The 27,152-nt window shown below is 45.2% G+C and overlaps 1 protein-coding gene across 8 annotated transcripts; it reads right to left on the reverse strand.

The window, feature by feature from the left end:
• Window positions 1-685: 685 nt before the first annotated feature.
• Window positions 686-26,530, reverse strand: KCNJ15 (potassium inwardly rectifying channel subfamily J member 15). 8 transcript variants are annotated; one of them, XR_007200841.1, is made up of 3 exons: window positions 8,518-8,972; window positions 2,903-4,535; window positions 686-1,048 (listed from the first exon to the last, which is right to left on the reverse strand). XR_007200841.1 is itself a non-coding variant. In XM_048291040.1 (3 exons), the coding sequence occupies exon 3, from the start codon at window positions 4,517-4,519 to the stop codon at window positions 3,389-3,391; it is 1,131 nt and encodes a 376-aa protein (XP_048146997.1). In that variant the 5' UTR covers window positions 4,520-4,535; window positions 4,890-4,943; window positions 5,323-5,505; the 3' UTR covers window positions 2,386-3,388. The 8 variants fall into 8 exon arrangements, 7 of the variants coding, with proteins under 7 accessions (XP_048146997.1, XP_048147006.1, XP_048147026.1 ...); XM_048291040.1 differs by lacking the exons at window positions 686-1,048; window positions 8,518-8,972 and adding exons at window positions 4,890-4,943; window positions 5,323-5,505 and having other exon boundaries at window positions 2,386-4,535; XM_048291049.1 differs by lacking the exons at window positions 686-1,048; window positions 8,518-8,972 and adding exons at window positions 4,890-4,943; window positions 5,129-5,289 and having other exon boundaries at window positions 2,386-4,535.
• Between the last annotated feature and the right edge of the window lie 622 nt (window positions 26,531-27,152).

Raw genomic sequence — 27,152 nt, forward strand, 5'->3', positions numbered from 1 at the left:
AGAGGTGGTGGTTTGCTGCTGGTTCCCATCAGATCCACGTGTCCTGACATTTTCCCACTGCTGCTGAGCATCCTGCTCCACTGCTGCTCTGCTGGGCTTGCAAAGAATAGTGGAAGTGACGCCTGCACAACACCAGCTGGGAAAACTTCAGCTCGTTCCACAGCAAGGCTGCTTTCTCCAGCTGAAGTGAATAAATATTATCCTAATGTATGTATATAACACTTCTGTGCAGTCTCTCACTGCCTAATGAAGATTTGTCTTGGTTTTGCAAAAGATATCCAGTGTTTTCACAGAATTATCAACATTGCAAGAGACCTTTAAATCATCCAGTCCCAGCATCACCCCGCAGCACCAGCATCACCCCAAACCCTGTCCCCAGCAGCCACATCCAGACCCCTCCTGAACATTTCCAGAGACAGTGACTCCACCACCTCCCTGGGAAAATTATCCCAATGTCTGACCACTCTTTTTCTGATATTTTTCTCAATATCCAATTTGCTGGAGCAGTTTAAGGCCATTTCCTCTCATCCTTTTGCTTGGGACACATCAGAAGAGCCCAGCCCCCCCTCACTGCACCCTCCTGTCAGGGAGTTGTAAAGAAACAATTTTATTCTTTCTTTTTGTAGAGAAACAACTCTTCTCTTCTCTTCTCTTCTCTTCTCTTCTCTTCTCTTCTCTTCTCTTCTCTTCTCTTCTCTTCTCTTCTCTTCTCTTCTCTTCTCTTCTCTTCTCTTCTCTCTTTTCTCTTATCCTTGTAGGACCAAAAGGTCAGAGAAAAACATTTCTGTGATTTTTTTTTTTCTTTCTTTTCAAAGCTTTTGCTTTAAGATGCTTTAAGAAGATTTAAGATGTTTTTTTCTTCCAGGACAATCTAATGACTGGAATGGCCTAGAGAACACAGTAACTGAACTTTGGGATTGGTGTACAAAGGGATCAGGTGATCATCAGATGTTTCTAGAGAAGAGCCAGGTCTCTTGCTGTTGGTGAAGCTGTTTTGTAGTCAATACACAGCCATGACAATTATTTTAGGAATGTTCTGAGTCCTTATCTGGATAAAAAAAATAATAGGAGTGCTTGTTTGATTATCAAAACACAGATATTAGGGCTTGGCAGATGAAGAGTTAAGACAGCTGTGAACTTTCACCTCAGCACCCCAAAGCATCTTTGAGTTGTAGGACACAAACCTCAGATCTATGAAGTGACTGTAAAATTCTTGGAGCACACGCAATTTATGTGTGTGATGAAACAAGGGATCAGGAAAAGTGATGTAAAATTTGAAATAAACAATCCATAATTGAAACATTTACATCCTCTACATGGGATTGCAAATGAAAACCTGTGTTACCACACAGCATAAAACCACCTGGAAATTCTTTCCACAAATTCCAGGCAGACCCTGCCTACAGTGGTTTGAGAGAACTTGTTCACTCTGGAATGGGTAGAGAAACTCTGAGGATTAAGTAAAGTTTGTCTTTTCAAATAAGTACTTGCATGTTGCCCAGGCTGCCCAGAGCAGCTGTGGCTGCCCCTGGATCCCTGGAAGTATCCAAGGCCAGGTTGGATGGGGCTTGGAGCAACCTGGGATAGAGGAAGGTGTCCCTGTCCATGGCAGGGGACAAGGTGATCACTTCCAATCCAAACCATTCCATGATTCCATGATTCTGTGTCTGATTTCCCCCACAGGAGAGCTAAAAATTTACATAAATCAGCAGTTTTAAGCCTCTCATGCCCCTCCTCACCACCACCACCCTGCCCCACTCACAGACACCCCACAGGCCCCTGCAGTGTGTGCTCCTTTCTTCCTGACATCCATTCCTGGTGCCACCTCTGTGCTCAGCTCTCTTGGGCTGCAAGCTGGATTTATTAACTTTATAGAATATTGTATGGCAGAGTGCAGCACTGCATTCCACCAGGCCACACAGTGCCGGGAAGCTCAGCACAGTGCTGGTAAAACAAATAAGTGCAATGATGCCAAAAGTCACAGAATCACAGAATGCTTGGGGTTGAAAAGGACCTTAAAGATCATCTGGTTCCAACCCCCCCCCATCCTCTCATCAGTGCCAGCCTTGGTGGCTCTCAGGCCAGACCCATTTAAAACAGGTTTTCCTTGCCAAAGCTTTAGAGGAGCAGAATCTCTAGAACTCAAGAGAGCTGCCAAAGTGATATGAGTCAGAAATAATTTCAAATTCCCATTAAAAAAGCCTCTATAACAGAGATGCTACGTGGACACCGCTGCTACCTGGTTTGCTCCCTGTCATCTGGCCACTGCAGTGACCTGCAGAATTCCCAGGGCTTGTGCCAGAGGCAAATGCTCCAAGCACTCAGCTCTTTCAACATCTGGGGTACTGCACCCTCTCCTCGTGGTACAAAGAGATCGGGAACTGCTCGAATTAAATTCCTTTATTAATGGAATGGTTTTAGTAGACCAAAATTGAAATGGATGAAAGGAATGCTTGTCCTTTATGGCTGCCAGAAAAAGTAAATATTGTCTACAGACATTACACAGCTTTCTTTTTAACCAAAATTAAATACGGTCCGGAGCAAAGCAAGCAATCTGTAGAATTGTATTGTTATGCTGCTGTTACAAACTATTTACATTGGATAAAAAACAGGTGTCTCAAAGCCAGCTAGAACCTTAGCTGATTACTGTTGTGATCCTGTGTGTCTTGCCCTCATCTCCCCTTTTTGCTATCAGATACAAATCAGGCACTTGCAAGGTTAAAAAAAGTGAGTGATCATAAAACAATCACAAAACAAGCTCTGAGCAGCAGAGACAGAGAGCGAGTTCTCTTCCTCACCACCCAGCACTGCTCTGTCCCACTCCTTCGAGATTTAAGAAGGAGTTTAACCCCTCCCTGAAGTTCTTCCCACATCCAACCATCTGTCTCTCCAATCAACTTACTTTCAGTGCCAGGAATCCCCAGGCAGGCGATCCCTGGTACGAGAATATAGATTTTAAATACGCATATTTCAAAGGAGGACGTTTCCTTCTAGCAGTGCTGTGTGCTGTCCCTGCATGTTCACAGTAAAACCATGTCAAATAAATATTTGAGGGAATCAGTACAGTGCGTCCAGTTTCACTTTCCAAACGGAAAGTGGCGTGTCTGCTTTCAGTGGTGGCATAAGGCAGAGGTTTAATACAAACCCAATTTTGCTAAGTCATGATCAGGAACAAAGAAATGCTGCCTAATTACAAGATACTTGATTAACAACTCGGCCAAAGGGGTAGATTTACTGTACACCAAAGCTATTTGCTGAAATAGGACTGAAAAGGAAATAATCCTGAAAAGGACTTTACTTCTGGTTTCACAGCAGACATACAGCACAGAAAGTGTGGGTTTTTTCAGTTTGCAGAAAAAGGATTATTCAGAATAATTTGTCCATCCAATCAAACATTACTTTGCTGTAACAACATTGTTCTCAGTTCCCTCTCTCTTTGGTCCTCCTGCCTGTATTTCTCCTCCAGCTTTTGCTTTTCAGAGTCCACACTGTAAAAAGTAGAATCTGTGCTTCTCCTGATCTTCTCAAACTGGCTGAAATCCGCCACGTACTTTCCGTTTGGAGAGAGGGAAACCACAGGCACGAACTCGTAGCCCCAGTGGATCTCCTCAGGGATGTAGGAAGTCCTGCTCTGGCAGACAGCACTGGTGGACTCCACCGTGGCGTTCAGGAGCACCACAAGCTCAAAGTCCTTCTCCTTGAGGTTTTGAGGTGTGAGGTCTCTCAGAGGGCTGCTTTCATCCAAAATGTGGTAGAAGGTTAAAGGCAAAATGAGAAATGGACTCTCTGAAGAGGAGTCAACATTGAATTTGACACTGGCTTGGTTCAGCAGAATCCTCTCCCCTTCTTTGGTTTCGTAGGTCTGAAGAAGCTTCCCAGAGAGCTGACACTGTATCAGGAGGCTCTTCCTCATGTTTGCCACTCTGATCACCAGGCAAAGCTCCCCGTTGTGTTTGGTGATGACGGCGCAGTGGCTGAATTTAATTGTCTCTGCCCTTTTCTTCGGCCTCGCAATCTTGGCCAGGAAGGTACCTGTGATGAAGATCTCAATCAGGGTGGTGATGACCAGCTGGGCCACAAGCAAGAAGATGGCGTGGGGACACTCTTCTGTGATGAAACGAAATCCATAGCCAATGGTTGTCTGGGACTCCAGGGAGAAGAGGAATGCCCCAGTCAGGGAGTCCACGTTCTTCACGCACGGCTCCCGCTTTGGGGAGAACTTGTTCATTTCCAAGTCCCCGTGAAGGAAAGCGATGGCGTAGTAGATCACCCCAAAGAGGAACCAGGTCATGACAAAAGTAGCAGCAAACAGGGTGAGTTTGTACCTCCACTTCATGTCTATGACTGTAGTCCACAGATCCTGCAGGTAGAGCAGGTAAATGCCATCGACTTTGTCAATCCTCACATTGCTGTGGCCGCTCTTGGACATCACGCGGGGTTTGTGTGCCTTGAGCATGGCGGTGTCGATGCCACCGTTGACCAGGGGCACGCGGGACATGTTGATCTTCGTGGGTTCCATCCTCACTGCTTCAGTCCTGAGGAGAGAAGAAAAGAAGGCTGTTACTTAATGAGACCAGAGCTGACTCTGAGAAGCATTTGAAAATGTTGATGGAGAGAAGCACAAACATAATCTAAACACAGCAGCAGTGAATAAAAACAGCTGGAATATAAAGTTACCACTGTACAGTATCTGACATTACAAATAATTTGATATTCTTTTTTTGTTTCCAGGAAAAAAAAAAAAAATCATTCTTTGATTCTGGTGCCTGCCAAGTATGGAGAAGTAGGTCTCTTTTATGATAGCCTGCAAAAGAAATTTGTCAAAGCTGAAATTTTATATCAATACTTTATTTCTGTAAAAGGCATTAAATATTTTTTTTTTTCCTTACGTTTCTCTAGAGAAGAGGCTCTTTTTGATTAGTGAGCAGGTTTTCTTTAATGCCCTGAAGAGAGACATCTGATCAGAATTAAAGTCGCCTGGGTTCAGAACGCAGATCCAGCTCACCACCTCTGTCCCTTCCTGCGACGGAGGCAGAATGAGCCAGACCAGCTTTCACTGGGAACAATTAACTTCCACAAGTGATTTACTCAGTCGGATCTGGCTCTTTGTTACAGACCTACAACTAACCTAGAGGGAAACAAAGCAGACCTGAGCACATCAAAGGCAAGGTTTGGAATATTTACACCTGGATGCAACACTCTGAAGCTGTTTGCACTGGACAGCACTCCCACATTTTAAGCCGTCTGAAGGAAAAAAAAACAAAAAAAAAATTTTTAAAGGAAGTAATTCACAAAGTCAGCATTCTAAACGTGGGCCCTGACCTGCGCGACCCCAGCAATCATTAGAGCACCCGACTCCTGGGTTTGTTTACTGGGCATCAGTCCGGATGGAGAGGGAGAGTGCGGGCGCCCAGGGCTGGGCAGAGCCCCCGGGGTGAGGCAGAGCCCTGCCCGTGTGCCAGCTGGACAAGGCACGGACGGGACCCGGCTCGCAGGACCAGACAGCGATTACGTAGAGCAAGGACAGTGCATGTTATAGTCGTTCCCAACAACAAAACTTCCTGCTGACAAAAGCAACAAAGAAAAAAAACATCCCATGCATCCTTTGTGCTTTGGCAGGTCTCACAAAAAGGCATTGTTTTGTCCCATTGTTTTCCTCAAAAAGAGCCTCCAAGTCAGTGATTAGTTTTCGCCAACCGCTGGAAAAAAATAAATGAGAAGAAAAAAAAAAAAAAAAAGTCTTCCTTATAGCTACTTAAAAGAATTTTGCAGGAAGTACAAGATATATTTGTGGCACACACATGTGCCAGCCCAGGACATCAGCATAATTGCTCACTGAAGTACCTTTCCTGTTATGTCAATTAAGGAGAATTTTTGTTTGTGACTGTACTCATCACACTGTTGCAGATTTTCTGGGAAAGGGTGATTAAACTTATCCCCCATTAACAACTGTAGCTGGTTCCAGTTTTAGTTTAATCACCAGCATTTCTCTTCCATAGCTAAGAACCATTGCCACAGATATATATATATTTATGAAAAAAGGAGTGCATCCATGATCGCAGTAGGAGATTCCTTATGTGACAGTCAAATCAACACACAGAGCGCAGCATGTCCGGATAATAAACAGGAAAAAACCTTCAAGTGATCTGAAAAAGAACAACGGGAGGAAATGTGGGGGCTGGGAGGGGTAGGGCTGGGAAGGACTGTACATGCAACTGCTCTTCAGGCCAACTCAAACCCCAGCATTGCTGTCAGGGGGAGGTAAATATGTGCAGCCTCTAATGGGAAACCTTTCAGGCAAGTGCATGTTCCTTAGGGAACACACCAAGCCTCTCCCTGGATAGGACATGGATATAAAACATGCCCAAAAGTCTGTCCTGAGATCAGTACACTTCTCCCTCTCAAGCACACTTCCCCTTAGCCAGTGCTTCCACAGCACCGGAACAAGTTTCCCTGACACCAGTTGCTGTGCCAGGAGATAGCTGGGATCTCTGCTCCGGTGTTGGAGGCACATCCCCATCCCACCCCCTTGCTCAGCCTACCTGGATGCCTGCTCCTGGGAGCAATTCCCAGGGCTGACAGCTCCTCCTCCCCTGGAGGTCACAGGGATGGGGACAGCCAAGGCTCCACCTTCCCTCCTTGGAGATCCAGCTGGTGGGGTTGGGCTGGAGGGGCAGGGACAGGGCTCCCGGGGTGTCTGAAGGTCAGAGTTACCTGTCCAAGGTCAGGGATGGCCCAAGGCACGTGGACACTCAGCTCTCCACACTCACCATCCCCAGGAGACACTGGATCCTGCACCAGGGGTCGGTATGTGTGTGTGGGATGCAGTGGGAATAACAACAGTCATAGAATCATGGAATGGTTTGGGTTGGAAGGGACCTCAAAGTCCATCCAGCGCCACCCCTGCCATGGCAGGGACACCTTCCACTGTCCCAGGCTGCTCGAAGCCCCAGTGTCCAGCCTGGCCTTGGACACTGCCAGGGATCCAGGGGCAGCCCCAGCTGCTCTGGGCACCCTGTGCCAGGGCCTGCCCACCATCCCAGGGAAGGAAAAGGTTCAACCCTCACAAGAGCCTGGTAAGAGCTCCTGCCCCTGTCTCTGGCCTGCCCTGGAATAGGTTGTTCCCTGTCCAAGAGCCCCAAATGAAAAGAATCCTGACACAGCAGCCTCTCACATTTCCAGACCTGCTAAAGGACGGCACCACAGATATGACACCAAAATGCCACAGCAGAAGAGCTTCCCCCAAGAGATGGGAGGCAGGAAGGAAGTTTCAAAGCACAATGTCTTCCCTGGGCTGCCCCAACAGAGAGAGGCACAGCTGCAAAATTTGCCATTTCACATTTTAAGCCGAGAAGTGAAGCTGTGGTGCAGCCCAGGACAAGGCTGGCACACTCCAGACTGGTCCAGCTCACAGCCAAGGCTGTTTCTCACTGTCCATCTCCCCTGTCCCCATGTGTAAGCTTGATCCCCACATGTGGCAGAGCAGGAAACTTTGGAGTCTGCCATAGGTGAAAGAGGCTTTTTTCAGAGCTCCCCCATCATCTTCTGTGTTCTCTCCTGATTTGTGACAAAGTTACTCAGCTTTACAGCCACTTCCTGAAATGGATCCCAGCCAATTTCTGGTGCTTTTTTTGGTGTCAGGGTATTTTTTGTGTTGATTTGCTTCCTACTTTTTTTTTTCTCTCTCACATCACTCTTTCCTGTGTGATCCTGAATTCCTCTAGTGCTCTCTTCCTCCCCAGAGAAATTCCTCTTGGTTTCCTTTCCCTGCAGAAATACTTCCCTCCTCTGCCACACTGCCACAGGAAGAGAGGATCTGTCATGCTGCCTCTGCTCCCCTCCCTTATCACTGGCAGCAGCCAGCAGCAATCACTTGGGGGAAGAAACTCTGACGAAACCATCAGTAGAAAAAAGAAATAAGGGCTTCAGAGGAGGATTCTCTCCTGCCCCGACTTCCCCAGTGCTTCCTGAGTGAAGTGACCACTATAATATCCCAAAATAAATGATTCATGGATGTCTGTATGTGTAAAAAATACATCATAACACCTGCATTGCTATTTCCCATCTTATAGAGGCACCTTACACTCTCTGCCCTGACAACCCAGCACCTCAGCCAAAATTCTTTGGTTTGTTTGCTTTATGCTCACTCTAAATCACAAAGCACATCTACCACAGTAAGTTACTATGAGCAAACAAGCTTAAGTAATAAGAGTAATACACATTTTTAAATTAAAAGAACTTCTTCTGTCTGTTCCCTAACTGATTTTACACTGAAAAATTACTTTTTATTGCTGTAAATCAAAGTGGCACTGCAAATAAAATTGAGCTGAAGGAGAGTGAAGGAAACATACTTCAAGAGGGAAGAAAATGAAATTGTCTCAGGCTTGTCTAGCATTCTAATGTCCTCTGAAATACCTCTTTTCCTCACCAGCCCTTTGGAGCAACCAAAGGAGACTCCCCCTCAGAGCATATGGAAGTTCAGTGCAGACAAAGCCAATAAAACGTAGAGCTACATACCAAACCACCAAGCATGAATACCTTGACATTAAGGTAATTCCAGCAGCCAGGGGTCTAACCAGCACATTACCACTGCTTCCAGGGAGCACATTATCAGCGAGCCGAAGCCAGCTTGCATACACGCAAAAATGTTCCTCTTGCATGGAGCCAGCTTTGCTTGTGCAAGATCTCTCTTGGCAGACACAAGTGATTAAAAGCGTACAGGAGCATGACTTGTTCGAAGGGCCTCAGCTGTTTTCTTTTTTTCCCAATCAGATATGGCTTTGCCACTGGAGCAAATCCTCACACATGCTTCGCTGCCACTCCGATACGGGGGCAGAGCTTGAGCTGTTTTTTCAAGCGGCAAAAAACCATTAGCAGGCTTGGCATCGGGAAAATGAAAAGGCAGGGGTGAGGAAAGAAAACACTGAGGAGGGCTGCATAATCTTCAGATCTTTCCTAGGTCTGATGTGGTTCAGTAGGTTACAAAAGTGCCTCCTGAATTCTCAGTGCTCTGCGTAGCATGAACATCCTCCTCCCTCTGGGCTGTGCACCAGGTTATGCTGTACAACTGTCAACCAGCAAAATCCTCCTCGGGGGCTGAGTTATGGAATTCAAAAGGAGCAGAAGAGGAGGGAGGGAGGGAAGGAGAAGCTGCAAAAGGGTGCTTTGCCTCTGGCATAGCCACACAGCTGGACACTGCTACCCTGGGTGGCAAAAAGAGCCCTTTAGTGCTAGGAGCCACCAGGGAGTGGTGACAGGCAGGCTTGAAAAGCTAAACTTACACATTTTGGGGTTTTATCACAGAAAGACTGAGACAAGAGAACCGTAAATACACCCCAAGTCAAAATCAGCTCCCAAAGCTGTGCCTTCATCTGCCACCTTGGAGCCACCCATCAGCACAGGGCAGCCCTGGGAATGGTCACTCTCTCCAGTTTGGGCACCAGGAGCAGGTGAAAGCAGGGGCACGTCCCAGGGCAGGACAGGGAGGGCTAAGGGGGGCAGTGGTCAAGCCAGAGATGGGTTTTACATCACTCACAGCAAGGCCAGGGCAACAACCATTCACAGAGCAGTGGTAAGGAACTGAAAACCCAAATCCATCTGTCTCTCCTAGGCTGCTGACTGCTGGGCATGGAAGATGAATTAAAGGTGGGCAAGTCTCAGGTGTGTTGTCTCTGAGGGAGATTTGCCCAGGAATGTTGTTGTTTCCCAGGGCAGGGTGTAAGGCTTTGCAGTAACTATGGATTTACACAGAGGAGCCTCCTTCGGAGCTACACTGATGCAAAGAAATAGAAAAACAACCAAGAAGGCAGAGAGGAGGCAAAAGATGACTCAAAGCTTGTTAAAATTAGTGGACAAGCTCCCAGTGATTCCCAAGGCCTCCAAGAGGAGAAAAAGCATATCCTGCAAGGGTGTGAGCAGCTAACACACTGGAAGTGAGCACCCACCCTTCCAAAATCCTGCCCTCCAGCCTCTGGCCTGGGCTCTGGGGATGAGCAGGGGACTTGGCCGTGCACATCCTTCAAGTACACCAAAGTGTTCTTCCAGGAAGAAGCAAACAAACTCCTCACTTCACGAAACTCTCCTTTTTGTGCTCAGCATTATGGTTTATGCACAGCTGGGAAAGAAAGAAAGGTTCCCTAGAAACCTGTCCCGCTTCTTTTATTTTTTACAAATGGCTTTTCTTCAGCATGGCAGCGTAACATACTTTAGAATGCCTCCCTTGCTGGCACACTGTTGCTCCAAAATCTTTTCAAACACTGGGAGAGCACAGTTAAGCATTTAAAACCTGCCCATGCCGTGATGCTCTTCCCACCCACAAACCCTTTCCTCATTCTTGCTGTGCAAACCATCCCTGGCTCTTTCTATGCAGACAAGTCTGAACAGACTCCCGGGATCCTGCCCTCTCTGTTTCTGGGAAGTTGGGTGCCAGAGCTGTTCTGCAAGGCTGAAAGGGACATTTATTTCTGCATTTTGCTTATGGAGCTCATACCCTGCGCTTCCACTTTCAGTTACATCTTGGGCTGCTGTGGAAACATTAAACCGCTCAGCACAGAGAAGGAGCTAAGCTGGGACTAAACAGGAGTGATGTCCTACCCCAGTCGAGCTTAGCAGCCAATACAAAGCCAGGGCTAAACTTTCAGAGAGCTTAATGCCAACTGTTGTCCTGTTCTGCAGTCACTGCCACTGTTTCTCCACTCTCCCCTTCCAGAATGCACATGGGGACTTCCAACAGCCAAATCTTGTCCTTCTTTCTCCCTGAGGTATTTCTCCTTACCACAAGGGTGTCACTCATTATCCTGCTTTCTCTCATTTTGCTCTGTACCCCGTTCCTCTCCCCTTCCCACTCTCTGTGAATCAAAAGATCCAAACCAAGAGTGCTTACCCCACCACCAGGAAAGTGTGTAGCTCACTGCAGAATGCTTTATGTTCAGCAAAAATCTCCCTGTAGGCTCACATCACCCATTCCTGACCTCTCCATCACATCAGAGAATCATGGAACCACAGAAAGGTTTGGGTTGCAAGAGACCTTAAAGGTCATCTCATTCCAACCCCCTGCCATAGGCAGCAACAACTCTGTTTTCAGTGATTTCAAACTTTGCAAAGCTTCAATTAGTGCAAGGTCTCCCCTCCCCATCCTCTCAGCTCCTTATCAGTCAGCAATGTGGGAACAAAGCCTCAGACTCAGGGAGGAGTCTCACCTTCACCTCCAAGGATCAGATTTGGGAACACAAGTGGCAGCAGCCACACAGTTTGGGGAGCTTTGCAGTGCAGGAGGGGGGTGGAGGAGCAGGGCAGGGGAGAATACTGGGAGAAGATTGAAGACAAGCCAAGGAATGCCTCATTTTTTGGCTCTTCCCGCTTAGACATGAGATAAATTAATCCATGTGGTGTTTTGTGGCATGCCTGAACGCAGAGCTCCTGGGCACCCAGCAGGGTGAGGGTCGGGGATGAAGACACCTGTACACATTCCAGCACCAAACAGAAGCTGGGCAGGGATTTTCTGCAAAATAGTTTTTCACTTACTCAACTCAGGCCTACCTAAGTCCTTCCTAAGTACTTAATTCCTTTTTTGGGAACGGGCCCTTGACCAGCCAGCTGCTCTGGCTGCTGGGAGAGTGTTTTCACACAGCTCCTGCTGCCTTCCCCATCCCAGAGTGGGGACAGGCCACCTCTCCAGAGCATGGCTCCCAGGGAAAAGGCACCCAGAGAGGTTGGTGCTACCTTTTTTGTCTGATTTCAGGGCTGAGGCTCAAGGTGGGTGAGTTGTTTGCCCCAAAGGCATGTTTTCCCTTGATTTCAGCCTCTTTGGATGCTGCTGGGTATAAATCACCTGGCAATAATCCTCCTGCATGAGCTCATGTGCCAAGAGTTTCATGTTTCTGTACCCAAATGAGGGGTGTCTGTGTTTCCTTCCAGTATTTGAGTCACAGGGTGGCAGCTTTAGGCAACAAGATAGAAAATAATGAGTCTGAAGCCATTTACTGATCAGGTTAAGTTGGAAAAAGTTCACAGGGAAGGGAATCTCCTCCCAGGTCAGCACGAGAACAAAGGGACTGGACTGGACTGCTGCGAGAGAAACCCAATAGGAGCCTTCCAGTGCCTGAAGGGGGCTGGAGAGGGGCCTTTCACAAGGACAGGGTGTGACAGGACAAGGGGGAATGGCTTTAAGCTAAAGGAGGGAAGCTTTAGATACTGGGAAGGAATTGCTCCCTGGGAGGGTGGGGAGGCCCCTGGGCAGCTGTGGCTGCCCCTGGATCCCTGGCAGTGCCCAAGGCCAGGCTGGACATTGGGGCTTGGAGCAGCCTGGGATAGGGGAAGGTGTCCCTGGCCACGGCAGGGGGTTGGAATGAGATGGTTTTAAGGTCCCTTCCAACCCAAACCTTTCCATGGTTCCATGATAAGCTTTCTGGGACTGTCATTCCCTGCTCACCACAGGTTGGCTGTGTCCTTGCTTTACCTTCTTTCACAGCAGATAAAGGACAGCACCTTGTTTTTAACCTTCTCAGTACTCACCCATCACTTTGAATCACTTCATCACTTTGAATAGTAGTAATAATTATAATAAAGTCAAACTCAGAGCAACTGATTTGCCAGTCTGCAGCTGGTTTGAAATCTCCTGCATCTGTTTCAGAGCTGAAGAGGGGTTAGTGGAACAGAAAACTGTTCTGCTTTCTTTTCTTGTTTGTTTGCTTTTTTCCTCCAAATTCATTTCTTGGCCTAATAAAAATCTGGTTTTGTTTAAAAACAAACAAGCAAACAAACCCAAACCCAGACATTTCCTTGGATTTTTAATTTCAGTTGTCAGCAGGTGGTTGGAAATGAAGAGGAGCGTGCCAAGTCATGGCAGGGAGAAAAGTTAGCGCTTTGCTGGTCGTTCAAAAATTTGGATAAAACAGCTGCAAGGCTGCCTTCTTCAGGGCTGCTGCTTCTCCCTGACTCTCAGCTGGGACAGGAAAGACATCAGGTAGCAATGGGGCATTTCAGACCAGTTAGAGCAGACAATTTACAGGTTTTTGTGCCCCTCTTTATTTTTTTCATGACAGATCCCCTGACGCCCCAAACCCAACATCAGACACCAGGCTCCAGCACCTCACAAGCATCATCTCCTACCGGTGTCCCAACCCTACAAGGAAGGAACATATCCAGGGGCTCAGCAGCTCTTTTTAATTACAATTTGTGGTGCCAGTTCATTGCACCGTGTCCCAGTCAAGTTGGGGTTTGTTTTTAATTAGTCACTGCACACCAGGGCTCTCTCAGAGCTGGGTGGAGGTGTGGTTGGGGGTGAGGCTCCCTGCAGGGTGTCAGGCTGCTGCTGGGGCAGAGTTTTTGCTCTGCTTTCTCCCCATAAATCACATTTCCAGTAAATCACGGCTCTCCTTTAGCCCATGCCATGAGCTCATTAAGAGTTGCTTTAATACCCCATGAGTACCCCACAAATACTATGTACATATACTCTGCAGAAATAAACCTGCCCATAATTTTCCACCTCTGTGCAGCCACTAAATCTCAACACTGAAATACCAGGCTCTGAAAAGAGTTTTCCACCAAAAAAGTATTAAAATTCGTGTGCCTTTTAAATTTCTAAAAACCTCGATATTATTGAAAGTAATGGTAGGGGTGCAAAAGGCCAGGAAGCTGGTAAGGGACAAAAAAAAAAATTATTTAAAGGTCTGTGTATTGTTAGCCTTTTATTCATCTATTTCTAATGTGGACAAAATAAAATCCAACTGGGGAAACAGCACACCTTGACCCAGCAGGAAGGTGGATGCTGTTACTGGAGTAAAGTTTTTCCTATAAAAGAGTTCCTGGATCTCTTTTACCTGTTTGTTGTGGCTGATTTGTGCTGCTTCATGTAGGCAGAGCAATGATAAATACAGAGTAACCTGCTAAATAATGCAAATTCTTGTCACCTCTGCACGGCCAGGACACACCAGTGAATTAGGAGTGGTGATGGTTTCAATCCTACAAAGCACATTTCCAAGAAAGAAGGATGGATGGTTTTGTCTTGTTGCAAGATGATTTTCTCAGGAAGTTATTTGGTTATGAAGAATTGCCCTGCCTGTGTGAACAAGTTCACACTGTGGAAAATGTTTTCAAAAAGAGACTCTTCTCTCATGCTGGCAAAATGCAGCCTGTGAGACAAAGTACCCACTTCTCTCACCCAAACCTAAATTATTTTTAAATTGGATGCCTTTCTCTCTTAGGCAAAGCACAGATGATGCTACTGGCACAGCAGGGGCAAATATAACTGACTTATTTTTTGATTATTAATTTCTTTACTGTGAATTAGAGTAAGCGTGGAGAATATTCTCTTTGAGGGGCACAGCAGCTTCAAAAATGTTCATTCCTACCCTGTTTTCTCTGCACTACAAAGATTTCAAATTGCATGAAGCACCCATTTCCCTTGATTTTCCAGGTCTGATAAATGGAGAGCAAGCTTTGCTTCCTCTCAAACAAATGTTTGGAAGCTACTTCACCAAAACAAAACTTCAAAATTTTTAAATGCTGGAAAGAAAATTCAAGAGTGTCCAATAAATTCAGGATGTGATATTTCACAGGCAAGCATTTATGTGCACTTACATAGAAGTCAGAGGTTTATTTCTACTATTTAAAATATCATTCCATGGTGTGTGAGCTCAGCTGGTTGGAGCCTGGTGCTAAAAACACCAAGGCTGGGGATTCAATCCCTGTATGGGTCTTTCCCTTAAAAGTTGGGCTTGATGGTCCTTGTGGGACCCTTCCAACTGAGAAGATTCTGTGATTCTGTGCTTCCCAGGTCTATAAAGCACAAGCAGTTGCAAATCTAGAATATTGATGTGGGAGATTTTGCTGTATCTAAAGTCAGGTGGGGATGCATCATCTTTTACACACGTCCCCCTTTGGGCCATTATTGCCCTTAATAAAGTCTCTACATCTTGAAACAAAATAATCTCCTCAAATGTCCAGTCTTGGACACATCCACAAGGGCCAGGAACCACCCCCTGGGGCTGTGGTCTGAGAGCAAAGTCCTTTGCTAAAACACCTCCCAAAGGTGTGCTGGGGTCACCCTGGGGCTCACACACGCTGTCCCCATTCCTGTCCCCATCCCTGTCCCAATCCTGCTGCTGCCCCTCACCAGCTCCCAGAGAGGACAGAAATGGTCCTGGGGGTCCTCTAAACCTCTAAAATTCTGGACTGATGTACAAACCAGGGCCTTCACCTGCCTCTCTGAGGTAGTCAGGCAAGAATTAAAGATATCAGGGACACTTCCCTGTTGGAGTAGGGTTGCTTATCCTCAGCACTGCCCAAGAGTTTTGTTTCAGGGCAGCTTTCTCTTTTTTTTTTTTTTTCCTTTTTCTTGTTCCTGACCAATCCATGGATGTGGTTAATTTAAGGTTTAAAAGGCTTTTGCTCACACATACACACACACCCATATATGTTTTCCACTGAAGTCTGTGCTTTTTCCTAGACCCACCCAAATTCCAGTACATAGCTCACTCGTGTGCCAAACTTCCCTACTCTCCTTGCAATGAATGGAAAAATGCCCTTTTTTCCACTCCTGCGCATTTTAGGGGGAGAAGCATGTAGGGGAGAAGGAAGAATTTAGTTATACCTGTGATTTCAGAGCAGAAAAAGGAAAGAACCTCAATGTTGTCCATGGGAATGCTCTGTTCCTGAGGTTTATGGGGTTCTGAGCCCCAGTGCTTTCTTGAGACTTCGAGCTGGAATTGTGGAGTGCTGAGGAGATTTAAAAATTAGTAAGTGTGAAGCAAAAATAGCTGGTTGTTGGTAAAATTCCATTCTGTTCATATGAAGTACTTAATGCTCCTGAGTGCTCTGGTATTTTTGTAGGGGGATGACAGAAAATCAAAGATTAATGGTGAGAAACTTTGGGGGGTTTCAGGTGGAAATGGCTTCAGCTGTGTCATTCTCTGCTCCCTTTAACAGGGCTACCAGCAAATTCATGGAATCCCAGAATGGTTTGGGTTGGAAGGGACCTTAAACCCCATCCCATTCCACCCCTACCATAGGCAGGGACACCTTCCACTATCCTAGGTTGCTCCAAACCCCATCCAACCTGGATTTGAACCTGGGGAAAGGTGGTGGGCCAAGGGCTGCAACAACACACAAGCTCTGTTCAAAGCCTTTTCCATTTCTCTGGCCTCCGTGGGGATTCTCTGATGCCTGGTTAAGGCTGGTCCCCCTTGATTTCCTCTTCTCAAGGAAGGCATTAATAAAGCCTCTCTGGCTTCCAGAGCTCCCTGGTTTCATGGAGCTTGTTGGAACATAATTTCTGAAGCCTCTGTTCACCTGCCAAGCCAAGCTGAAATTAGCCCATGGCTTTAAAGACGTGGGCTGCTTTGTACCCCTTCACTCTTAGGTGATGGAAATTAAAATAGGCCAGGTTAATTATTTATCCTTTCCATCAGCAACATGCTAACATTGTGCAGGAGCTTATTGTCACTCACAGATCTGCAAAAATTGGAATAAAAATGGATATATTTTTAAGAAGAAGCTGTTTCCTGAGTTTCTTGACTGGGAAGTTACACAGCCCAGCTCTGTGTGTCTTCCAGATAAACTCCCAAGGAATCGGAGGGAAAAGAATCTTTGTTTTCCTCGTTGCCTTCCCAAATTGTTTGATCCCTGCCAATTTCCATGACACAGACCCCTCAGTCTGCTGCAGAGACTGTGGCTTCGGAAAGGGAGGAAATAGCATGAAAGTACTGGTGCACATCAGTGTTTTTGGATTTTCTCGCCAAACCAGAAATAGCAAAACAAAATTAAAAAAAAAAACAAAAGCAAAAATAGTTTCAACTTTTCTGGCAAAATAAAATAAAAAAAAAACCCAAATCAAAAGAAAAAAAGGTTGTTCTGGCTGTTTGTTCAAACCAAAAACTAAACCTTTTTTTTTGAGGTTTGCACAGATATGTGTGTGTGTGTCTTATTTAAGTCAGGTGAGGAACAAAACACTCCTTGGAGTGACAGATTGTGACATCTCGCTTCCACAAAGAAAAAATACAATTTTTTTTACTTTTCAAAATAGTTTGGGGGTTTTTTTTCCATCTAAACCTGGTTGAAAAGTCTCAGCCAACTGTAAGGACCACGTGGGTTGGTTTGGTGACAAGTGACACTTGGAGGGACACAGCCTGTCCTGGTTGTTGGGATCTGGCAACACAACTACAGTTCCCTCCTCATTTTTCTTTTTCTCACAGTTCCTTAGGAACCTCCATAAAAGCAGTGATAGTGTGCCCAAACAAGACAAAAATCTCACGCTGCTTTTCAAAGCCCCTGCGTTTCCTTACACTCAAAGGAGCCTGTTTTGCTGGTTTATTTACACATCCCTTATCTTTATGGCTGCTCCTTTATGATCCCATGTCATCTCCAAAGCTCCTGCAATCTTTTACAGTTGGGAAGGTCCAGCTTTGATCACTGGGGTAATCAGGCTGAATAGAACATTGTTCCTGCTCTGCCGAGAATTTTTTCCGACTGCGCTCAGGACACCGCAAACTTATTTTTAAAACCCTACAACGCTCAGCAGCTCCTCTACCTTGTTTTTTTGTGAGTTTTTTACAGATGCCGTGGACTTCAGGAGGCACTTTGATGTTTTCCAAGCTGCCTGATTTATGAGAACAAAAAATACCACTGTTCCCCAATTATTTTCTGTCGCCTTGTAATAAGGCTTGATGCATCAATGGAAATTCAGTCTAGGCACAAAGAATAACTGGGGAATGAGGAAATCAGCTGCATCTCCCACAAGAGATCATTCTTCCAGTGGAAAAATCAACCTTTTTTGATCTCTAACCCTCTGTACTTTTCCTGTAATATTTAATAAACCCTCCATTTTCATTGGAAAACACACTTGATGGGAAATGTGTAACTGGTAAACCTTTATGTGTTATTTTAGTGCTGTTTATATTCTATTTTAGAGCTGTTTGAAGAGAAGTCATATTTTGCAGGTAAGTCCTGAAGATAAGTAGTGACAAAAAGCAGCTGAGCAGGGCTGTGAATATCTCAAATTGCAGCAGATTTCAGATGGGGTTAAGATAATGGCACTGCTGAAAGTCCAGGGACTGTCACTCCACCAGCCAGGTGGCAGCTTAGAGGCAAAGCAGAAAACTCCTCCATGCGCTGTCCTGGTGACACCCTGTCAAATCCAGCCTTTCCCAAAGGAAAAACTCTTCCTGAAAAGTTCTTCCCCTGTTCCACTTGCTGCACGGCTCAGACTTCTGGTGCAGGCAGCTTGGTGCCACAGCATCTCCAAAATCCAACTTTTCTTTCAGTCCAGAGTTTCAGTTTATTAATTAACATCTCCCAGTGCTCCTCCTGCTCACAGTCGTTCTCATCTGTCCCACTCAAAACTTCTGGGATAAAAATCTTATTTCTTTTCTGCTCTTTTGACCATTTTAATTTTTCCTTCCTTAATTCAAACACTTCTTTCATTTCTTTATACCCCTAAAGGTCACAGTCTAACCTTTCCACAGCTGCTGCCCTGGTCCCCATAGCTCTGCTTTCTTCTGCTCTTTGTTGACATCTCATTCCTCTTTGTCATCAAATCAATCCCTGGGGGTTTTTTGCTCTGTTCCTAGTTTAGATTTCTCTTCTCCAATTCCACAATAGCTTCCCATGTGACATAAATGAAATTCCCCTCTTCCCCATGTCCTGAAAATCCACCTGTTTTGAGATACATCACAACAAACTTCTCCCCATCGTTGTGTTCACCTACAAAGTTCCTCCTGTGTGTCACTCACTGTTAGATCTGAAATAATTTAGAGCATGTTCAACGTTTTCCTTTTTGTTCACCTGACTGCAAAGTGTGTTGAGGACCTGCTGTGCTGTGAGAAATAATTTGTTCTGACTGTAGGCTATGTTCAGCATCAGCACAGATAACGAGTGATTGGTTTTCTTGGAAGCATGCATTTTTCCAGGATGGAAACCTGGGATACTTTGAGGGATGGATGTGCCCATCTCCCTGCAGTGCCTGATGACCTGAGACCAGATCCTGAACTTTTAGAAAGCTGAAATTGTCTTTTCCTTGCACCTCTATAGCAAGGCCGGAGCTTTTGAAAGCTGCCAAGTTTGTTTATTCCGTGAAAATCAACTGTTCCAGTGTATGTGAAGGTACCCCTCTTGTCCTGGAAAGATGAGAATTATACGTGTTAATTACCTGGCACAGGTGTGCATTTTAAGTCAGATTATCCAAATAAATACAGGTCAGGGTGACTTGTACTGCTGAAGCCTTTCGGGTGAAATCCCATGGGAAATGCTGTGCTGTGTGGGATCCCAGGTAAGGTTACACACCATGATGTGCCCTTTCCATCACACACAGTTTAGTTGTTGTAAAAAATGCAGATTAGGCACTGAAGTTTATGAACATGTTTCTTATATAAAAACAACCTATCCAGGAATCTAAAATAAGGTGTAGGATATGACTGCTCTGTTTTAAAGGCTCTGGCCTATGACATTCCCTGCCACGGGACAGCTTGGTTGTCCATGTGTATTGGTTTGGTATGGCCTGGTTTTGGGTAGTGTGGGGGCCACAGAGGTGGCTGCTGTGAGAAGCTGCCAGAAGCTTCTACCATGTCCAGCAGAGCCAATTCCTGATGGCTCTGAAGATGGACACGCTTCTGGCCAAAGCTGGGCCAATGAGAGAGGTTGGTAAGGCCTCTGTGATGAGAGATTTAAGAAGGAAATCAAAACAAAGTGGGCACGCACAGTTTTTCCCCTGGCCAGAGAAGAGGGGAAGGTGAGAACATGTGAGGGAAACAACACGGACACACCAGGGTCAGTGGAGAAGGTGCTCCAGCTGCTGGAGCTGAGATTCCTCTGCAGGCCGTGGTGAAGGCCATGTGGAAGCAGCTTTGCCCCTGCAGCCTGTGGGGATCCATGGGGGATTTAGAGATTCATCCACAGCCCCTGGGGTGGTGCCCACGCCGGAGCAGGTGGATGCCTGCAGGAGGCTGTGCTCCAGTGGGAGACCCGGTGCAGAGAGGGGCCCTGCTCCCAGGCTGGAGCAGCCTGGCCTTGCGGAACTGCACCCTGTGGAGGAGTGACCCACGCCGCAGCAGTTTTGGCAGGACTGCTGCTCGTGAGGGTGGAGCCACGCTGCAGAAGTTCACAAAGAGCTGTCTCCCGTGGGGGGGACCCCAGGGTGCAGCAGGGGAAGGGCTCCTCTCCCTGAGCAGCGGAACAAAACCTTGGGTGACAAACTGAGCAAAGCCCCACGGCCTTTCCCCTGCACTGTCAGTGGGAAGGAGGGAGGGGTTGGGGGGTGGAAGATGTTCTAAGGGCTTCTTTTATTCCTCGTTATCCTCCTCTGATTCTGTTAGTAATAAATTCATTTTGCAGCTTAAGTTGAGCCTGTTTTGCCCTTGATGTGTTTCTCCTGGTCTTTATCTCGCTCATGAAGTGTTTGTTAATTTTTTTTCCTTTTCCCTCCTCTGCCCAGCTGTGACAGGGGAGGGTGAGCGAGCGGCTCTCATGGGTGCCTGGCGCTGGGCCAGTGTCAAACCATGGCACCATGTCAACATGGAAACTGCCACCACATCCCTCACCAAAATATGGATTCATCAAGCTTGAAGGTTTAAGAGGCTCCCTCATCCATGATCACAGAATCACAGAATCATCAGGGGTGGGAAGAGATCTTCAAGCTCATCCAGCCCCACCCCAGCAGCACCAGCAGCACCCCAAAGCCTGTCCCCAAGGGCCACATCCAGACTCCTCCTGAGCACTCCCAGAGACAGTGACTCCAGCACTCCCTGGGCAGCTCATCCCAAGGCCTCACCACTCTGGCAGGGAAATTTTCTTTTCCGGTCTCCAACTTGAGCCTCCCTTGGAGCAGTTTAAGGCCTTTCCCTCTCATTCTTGGGACACGGCAGCAGAGCCCGACCCCCCCGGCTGCCCCCTCCTGTCAGGGACTTGTGCAGAGCCACAAGGTCCCCCCTGAGCCTCCTTTGCTCCAGCCTGAGCCCCTTTCCCAGCTCCCTCAGCCGCTCCTGGGGCTCCAGCCCCTTCCCAGCTCCCTTCCCTGCCCTGGACACGCTCCAGCCCCTCCAGGGCTCTCCTGCAGGAGCCAGAACTGGGCACAGCCCTCGAGGGGCCTCTCAGTGCCCAGCACAGAGGGACAATCCCTGCCCTGCTCCTGCTGGACACACAATTCCTGATCCAGCCCAGGGGCCAGTGGCCTCCTTGGCCACCTGGGCACCCTTGGGCTCGTGTCCAGCCGTTGGCACCAGCACCCCCAATGTTTTTATCTGTGCAATTCCAAAATATGAACAACCTGCATCCTACACCTCCGTCACTGCTGCTTGTTTCAAAGGTTCCCCTTTTCATGGAGTGGTGCAAATCCTCCTCTGCTTTTCACCACGGATCACCTGCCATCTATTCGGCAAGATGGGAGCCAGTGATCAGTTGATAAAGAGCAAAAAGCTAAACCAGAATTATTTGGTGGTGTGTACTGCCTTAAGCTGAGCAAAGCTGAAGATCAGGAGCAATTTCTGTTAATAGCACCTGGAGTTTTAAGAACTCAGCAAATTCTTGACCACTGTTTCATTCTGAGGCTGGGGAATGAGGATCTGGTCATTCTCCCAGCTTTTTTTGTATATTTCACTCTGAATATTTCAGTTTATGTAGAAAAATGCTTAAATCAAAGTATCTTGTGAGAACAGAAAGGTTATTATTTATTTATGAGATATTTTCAGTCTTTATATGACATCTTGGTGGTTAACAAACTTCTTGTATTTCTTTGTATTTCTTGGGACTGTAAAGCAATCACAGACAAAAGCTTTTCCTTGATGCTATAATCATTATTTATAAGCTCTAAACAAGCACTGGAACATTTAAAGGCAAGGTGTCCCCACATGCAATTTCACTGTTTATCAACCAAGAATACATCTGCAAAGGCAGAGCCCCACACCAAGGTGCAGTAGGAGGATAAATCACTGGGGTTGCCCCACTGAAATGTGTCTTTTTTTGGATTTCTGCTCAAAAAACCAAAGAAATTTTCTTAAAATAAGTTTTATATTTTCAGTCTGAGACCTTACAAAGGGCAGGGAGATTTATTACCAATAAATATTATTTTGGGTCATGATCAAGTCACAAATTTGGACATTTTATTCTGACAAGAAAGTAAGTCAATGCTAAATTTTATATATTTTTGTTCAAAAATATAGTTAAATTTTATCAAATTTTAATTTAAGTTCCAGAGCTTTTTGGTTGATTGGTTGGTTGAGGTTTTTTTGATGGTTTGGAGTTTCTTTGGGTAATTTTTCAAGATTTTTTTAGACTGCAAACACAGAACAGAGCAGGAAAATACTTCTAGGACCATGCACTCCAACGGAGTCCCTTATAACAATTAATTTTCTGCCTAATCTTAGGGAAAAGGGAGTTTTAATCTAAAAACACTAAGATGGGAACAGTCCAGAGATTAACTGCCATGTGCCACCAATTGTGCCAGTCAACCAAACTCAATATGGGGCTAAAATAAAATGTAGGCTTGAAAGGTTTTCTTTTTTTATCCTATTTATGTGAGAAAGTTTTGCCATTTGCATGAGAAAATGAATCAGAATTGCAACTCCAACACCTCCTCCCAGATGCTGATACACCTTTGGTCTTACTCTGAAAATGAAGCCTTGGATGAGAGGCTGGAGGGGTTCAGGAAAGGCTGGCATGGAAGTTTCCAGAAGGAAGGGTGGGCAGCTTGGAGTGGATCACTGCTGAGCAGAAAACAAGGGGAAACTTTGGGGAAATTTCATAGACAAGGTCAGAAAATCACAAAAACGTTTGTCTGGTTGCCATTTTCCTTGGAAAATTAAAAATGAAATTACAATCATTTAACCAGGAAAAATTATTTACTGGTCAAAATATTGTAAACATCTATTTTATCCTATTTATTCTGGGTATTTTCTTTTTTTTGTATCTATATTATTATATGTTTTTGTTAGGCTGTGTAATTCTAGTGAGGAAAAGGGGAAATTTTGATCATGATATATTTTACCCTTTTCTCTTTGTCAGTGTATGCTAAGAATACACATTTTAAGCCATCTAAGTAGGTGCACTGTTACATATATATTCCTTCCCTACAGATTATAGTAATATATTAAACAGATAACCATTTTTATAATATATCCTCAATGCAAAAGTGCTAATTTTAGATAAGGAAAAGTACATGATGTGAAACCAGATTGAACCAACAGTGAAACGCCTCTGTTAAAACAATGGAGATTAAATTAATCTGATCAGGTTGTACTATTGTCAAAATTTATTTTACTTTATGACTTTTGGGTTGCAAAGAGAAAGTGGCTCTCTAAGCATAGACAAATCCAGCTGAGGATCTCCAAGAGACAAACAAACCAGAAAGGAGCCAAATGTGGATTTAAATGGGGCCAGCCTTGTCCCAGCACCTCACTTTCACCAGAGGCAGCAGAAGGTTTGCAAAAGGCTCTGCTGGAAAATGAAATTTGCCAAACACCTTTCTTCCCACTGGGTGTAAATAACTGCAGAGCTGTTATCCCAAAAATGTGCCTCCCCTCTTCATGTCCAAGCAATAATTTTCCAGTGAAGGATGACAATACCTGAAGGCACTCCTGTTACTGCTTGTTCCCTTTCTGCCTGACCACGACCTCCGCCTTGCTGTGAAGCTCAGGCTGTGCTGGCCATACAAAGACAATCTCCTACACTGGTCATACAGGACAATTTCCTACTCTTAGGAGGAGGCAGAGATGCTCTGGTTAGTGATGGATCCACTGCTTTTGGCTGCTCTCCACGTGCATTTCACCCCACTCAGCACAGCCAGGCAGAGAGTGAGCAGGAGTTTCAATTCATGCACAGCCAGTCCTTGGAGCTGTTTTTCCCTGTTTACTCCAGGAACATGCACATGATTTTTGCCAAATTCTTTGCCATATTAACTCCAAGCCCTTTGCCATTTTAACACCAAACTCTTTACCATATTAACGCCAAGCCCTTTGCCATTTTAACACCAAACTCTTTACGATATTAACGCCAAGCCCTTTGCCATTTTAACACCAAACTCTTTACGATATTAACGCCAAGCCCTTTGCCATTTTAACACCAAACTCTTTACCATATTAACGCCAAGCCCTTTGCCATTTTAACACCAAACTCTTTACCATATTAACGCCAAACCCTTTGCCATTTTAACACCAAGCCCTTTACCATATTAACGTCAAGCCCTTTGCCATATTAACACCAAACTCTTTACCACATTAACTCCAAGCCCTTTGCCATATTAACACCAAACTCTTTGCCATATTAACACCAAGCCCTTTGCCATATTAACACCAAACTCTTTACCACATTAACTCCAAGCCCTTTGCCATATTAACACCAAACTCTTTGCCATATTAACACCAAGCCCTTTGCCATATTAACACCAAACTCTTTACCACATTAACTCCAAGCCCTTTGCCATATTAACACCAAACTCTTTGCCATATTAACACCAAGCCCTTTGCCATATTAACAAACACATCCAGACACTCTGAAGGCTGAAATGATGCTCAAGCCTGTAATAACTCACTTAAGTAACTCATGACTTCTCTCATCCCAAGGGGTTAAGGACAGCTCAGCTTTCAGATATTTAGCATTTAATAAATTCCTTCCTAGTAAATTGACAAGGTTGATTTTAACTGTTTCATACAATAATCAATCATTTTTATAATTTTCATACATGTATAAGTTGCCTCTAAGGTATTTTCCCTCCATCAAGCAAACAAACCAAAAAGGCATCACCCCAAAACCTGCTTTGTTTTTCCTTGAAGAAAAGTGAATCAAAATTTATTTCAAAATGCTCTGAGGCTCAGCATGTAAAACAGTAACATTTCTGTTTTTCTTGGTCCTTCCCAGCTTTGGCCTCCACCTGTTCCCAAAGAACACAGACCGTCTCTGTGGACTGTGTGTCTGAGGAGAGGGAAACAGGACAGGAGGCAGGAGCAATATTCCAGACTGATTAAATGAAATCTGGATAAATCAATAAAAAATTCAGCTGCAATCAGGGCTGTGGGCTAACGGCTTGTTTGCTTCATTGCATGAGGAGCCAGGGTAAAAAAGAACTATTTGTTTTCATTTGAAATTCTATAAAAAGTAACAGACTGAATTATTGTATGTACGTTGGAAGACTGAAGCCCAAGTCATCTGCTGCTGTTTTTGTCTCTAGGCCATGCCTCATTTACTGGGATGAAATTCCTGGGGAAGTTTTTGGTCTGGTCTACAACTGTGCTTTATAAAAGTGATGCCAGTTTGTACTGTACAACCAGCACCGTGTTACACTCCAGGCTTGCTTCCTCCCTCCTGTTTAGCTGGTTATTAGGGAGTGCAGAGAGCACAGTGACATTTTATAACTGGGAAATAAAGAAGACATTTCTTTAGCAGCAAATCTTCTTTCCCCCTCAACTTAAAAAAAAATCACAAGAAAGCACAGACTTGGTAGATAAATACACAAGCACTGTGATCAGAAAGGGCCTGGAAATGCCTCCAAATACAATGTGAGAGGGAAGAAGGTTAGTTAAAAAGTGCTGTGGATACTCCTGGTTCTCAAAGGAAAGCCAGCTTTGTTCCTCTTCAAAACCAGCACCTCATGGAGAAAAGAGATTGCATCTGTAACTCTCACTGCAGCATGATCCCGGTGTGAAAATAAAAAGGGAGGCAGTGGAAAAGCAGAGGGGAATTTGCACCACAGGCTTAGATTGTGATTATGAGGAAAAGCCAGACCTGTCGTAAACAAGTTATGTGAAGACACAGGCAAAAGTTGGAAGAAAATGCCTAAAGTTCTCCAACTCAGACATGTTTACATTCTTTTACACCTACCACAGAAAACTGCCATTCTCTTATACACAAAGGTAACAGGGACAGGATAAAGTTCCAGGCAAGTTTTCCCACTATGCCAGTGAAAACTGATTTCTGCATTGAAAAAAAGAGCAAGCGCTGGCTGAAAGGTATGATTCCAACACTCCAAACAGCACTCTGGATTTCTATAGGAAAAAATCCCTGGCAGGCAAACAGTGACAAAGACAGGTTCAGCATCTGTCCCCTTCCCCAACATATAAAAATCTCAGCCCCATGCATTACAAACCCCACATTCAGTGCTTCACATCAGTGGAAAGACCAAACAGTGACAGCTTTTGCTTCACTGCTAAAATGCCTCTATGTCAAAACCCAGGAAAAGGCACAATTTTATAAACATTTTTTTCTTTTACACACAGTTTCTAAATCCTTAAACTACCAAAATACAGAAAAAAATAGGAAAAGCACCTACTCCTTAGCTTCCAGTTCCACACAGCTCCCAAAGCCCTGCTAAGCATGTATGGATTTTTGACAAATACCTCTTACCTGTAAAAGAGCAATGTTCAGATTCCTTACTAGATGTTATCGTCATGACAAGTCAAACAGTCTTTTTTATAGAAGGTTGGGTGGCTTTTCAATAAAGCATGTGTGCATTTAAAAAAAAAAAACAGAAAAAAAACCAACACAAACCAAACCCCTCAGAGAGTCTCCCTTCCCTCGCTGTCAGTCAAAAACAAGTTGAAATAAGCCTGAGTTGGAATTACCTGAATAAAGAAACTGGAGAGAGGGAGGGAGGAGAGGGAGGGAGGGAGAAAGAGAGGGAAAAAAAAAAAAAGAAAAAGAGTCTGAGAGGAGACTCAGTGATGTCAGCAGTGTGTGTTAAGGAAATCTAAAGCTGAGCCCAGCAAACTTTATAACTGCACAGCTCTCGACACCCAGTTACGTGGTAAGCAAATACCTGCTTCAGAGGAAACTGATTTACTTCTAAAGAAGTCAGTTAATCTTTGAAGAAACTTCAGCCAGGCTGATCAAAGTCCCTGAAAGGCCTTATTTCCTAAATAAATAAGGTTATGAGTGGTTGTTTAATGCTAAGAAAAGAGGAAGAAGGATAAAAAAGTCAACGTTATTGATTACCCCTTTCCTGTTGGCAAAAGGGAGATTGAGACTCATCTGAAATAAATTCAGGTTGTGGTTGTCGCCTACTGAGCTGCAGCAGCTGAAATACCTGACCACCAAATTTTCCAATGTATTTATCCACACTTTTTCCTTTGATGGCTTTTTCTGGGTTTGCCTGGGTGCCTTTCTACCTTTGTTTCCCAGCTGCAGAGAGCACAGGCAGGGATGATCTGAGCAGGGGGAAGTCAGGTACCCCAAAC

The sequence above is a fragment of the Corvus hawaiiensis genome, chromosome 2 (assembly GCF_020740725.1).
Source record: "Corvus hawaiiensis isolate bCorHaw1 chromosome 2, bCorHaw1.pri.cur, whole genome shotgun sequence".
In the NCBI taxonomy this organism is placed as follows: domain Eukaryota; kingdom Metazoa; phylum Chordata; class Aves; order Passeriformes; family Corvidae; genus Corvus; species Corvus hawaiiensis.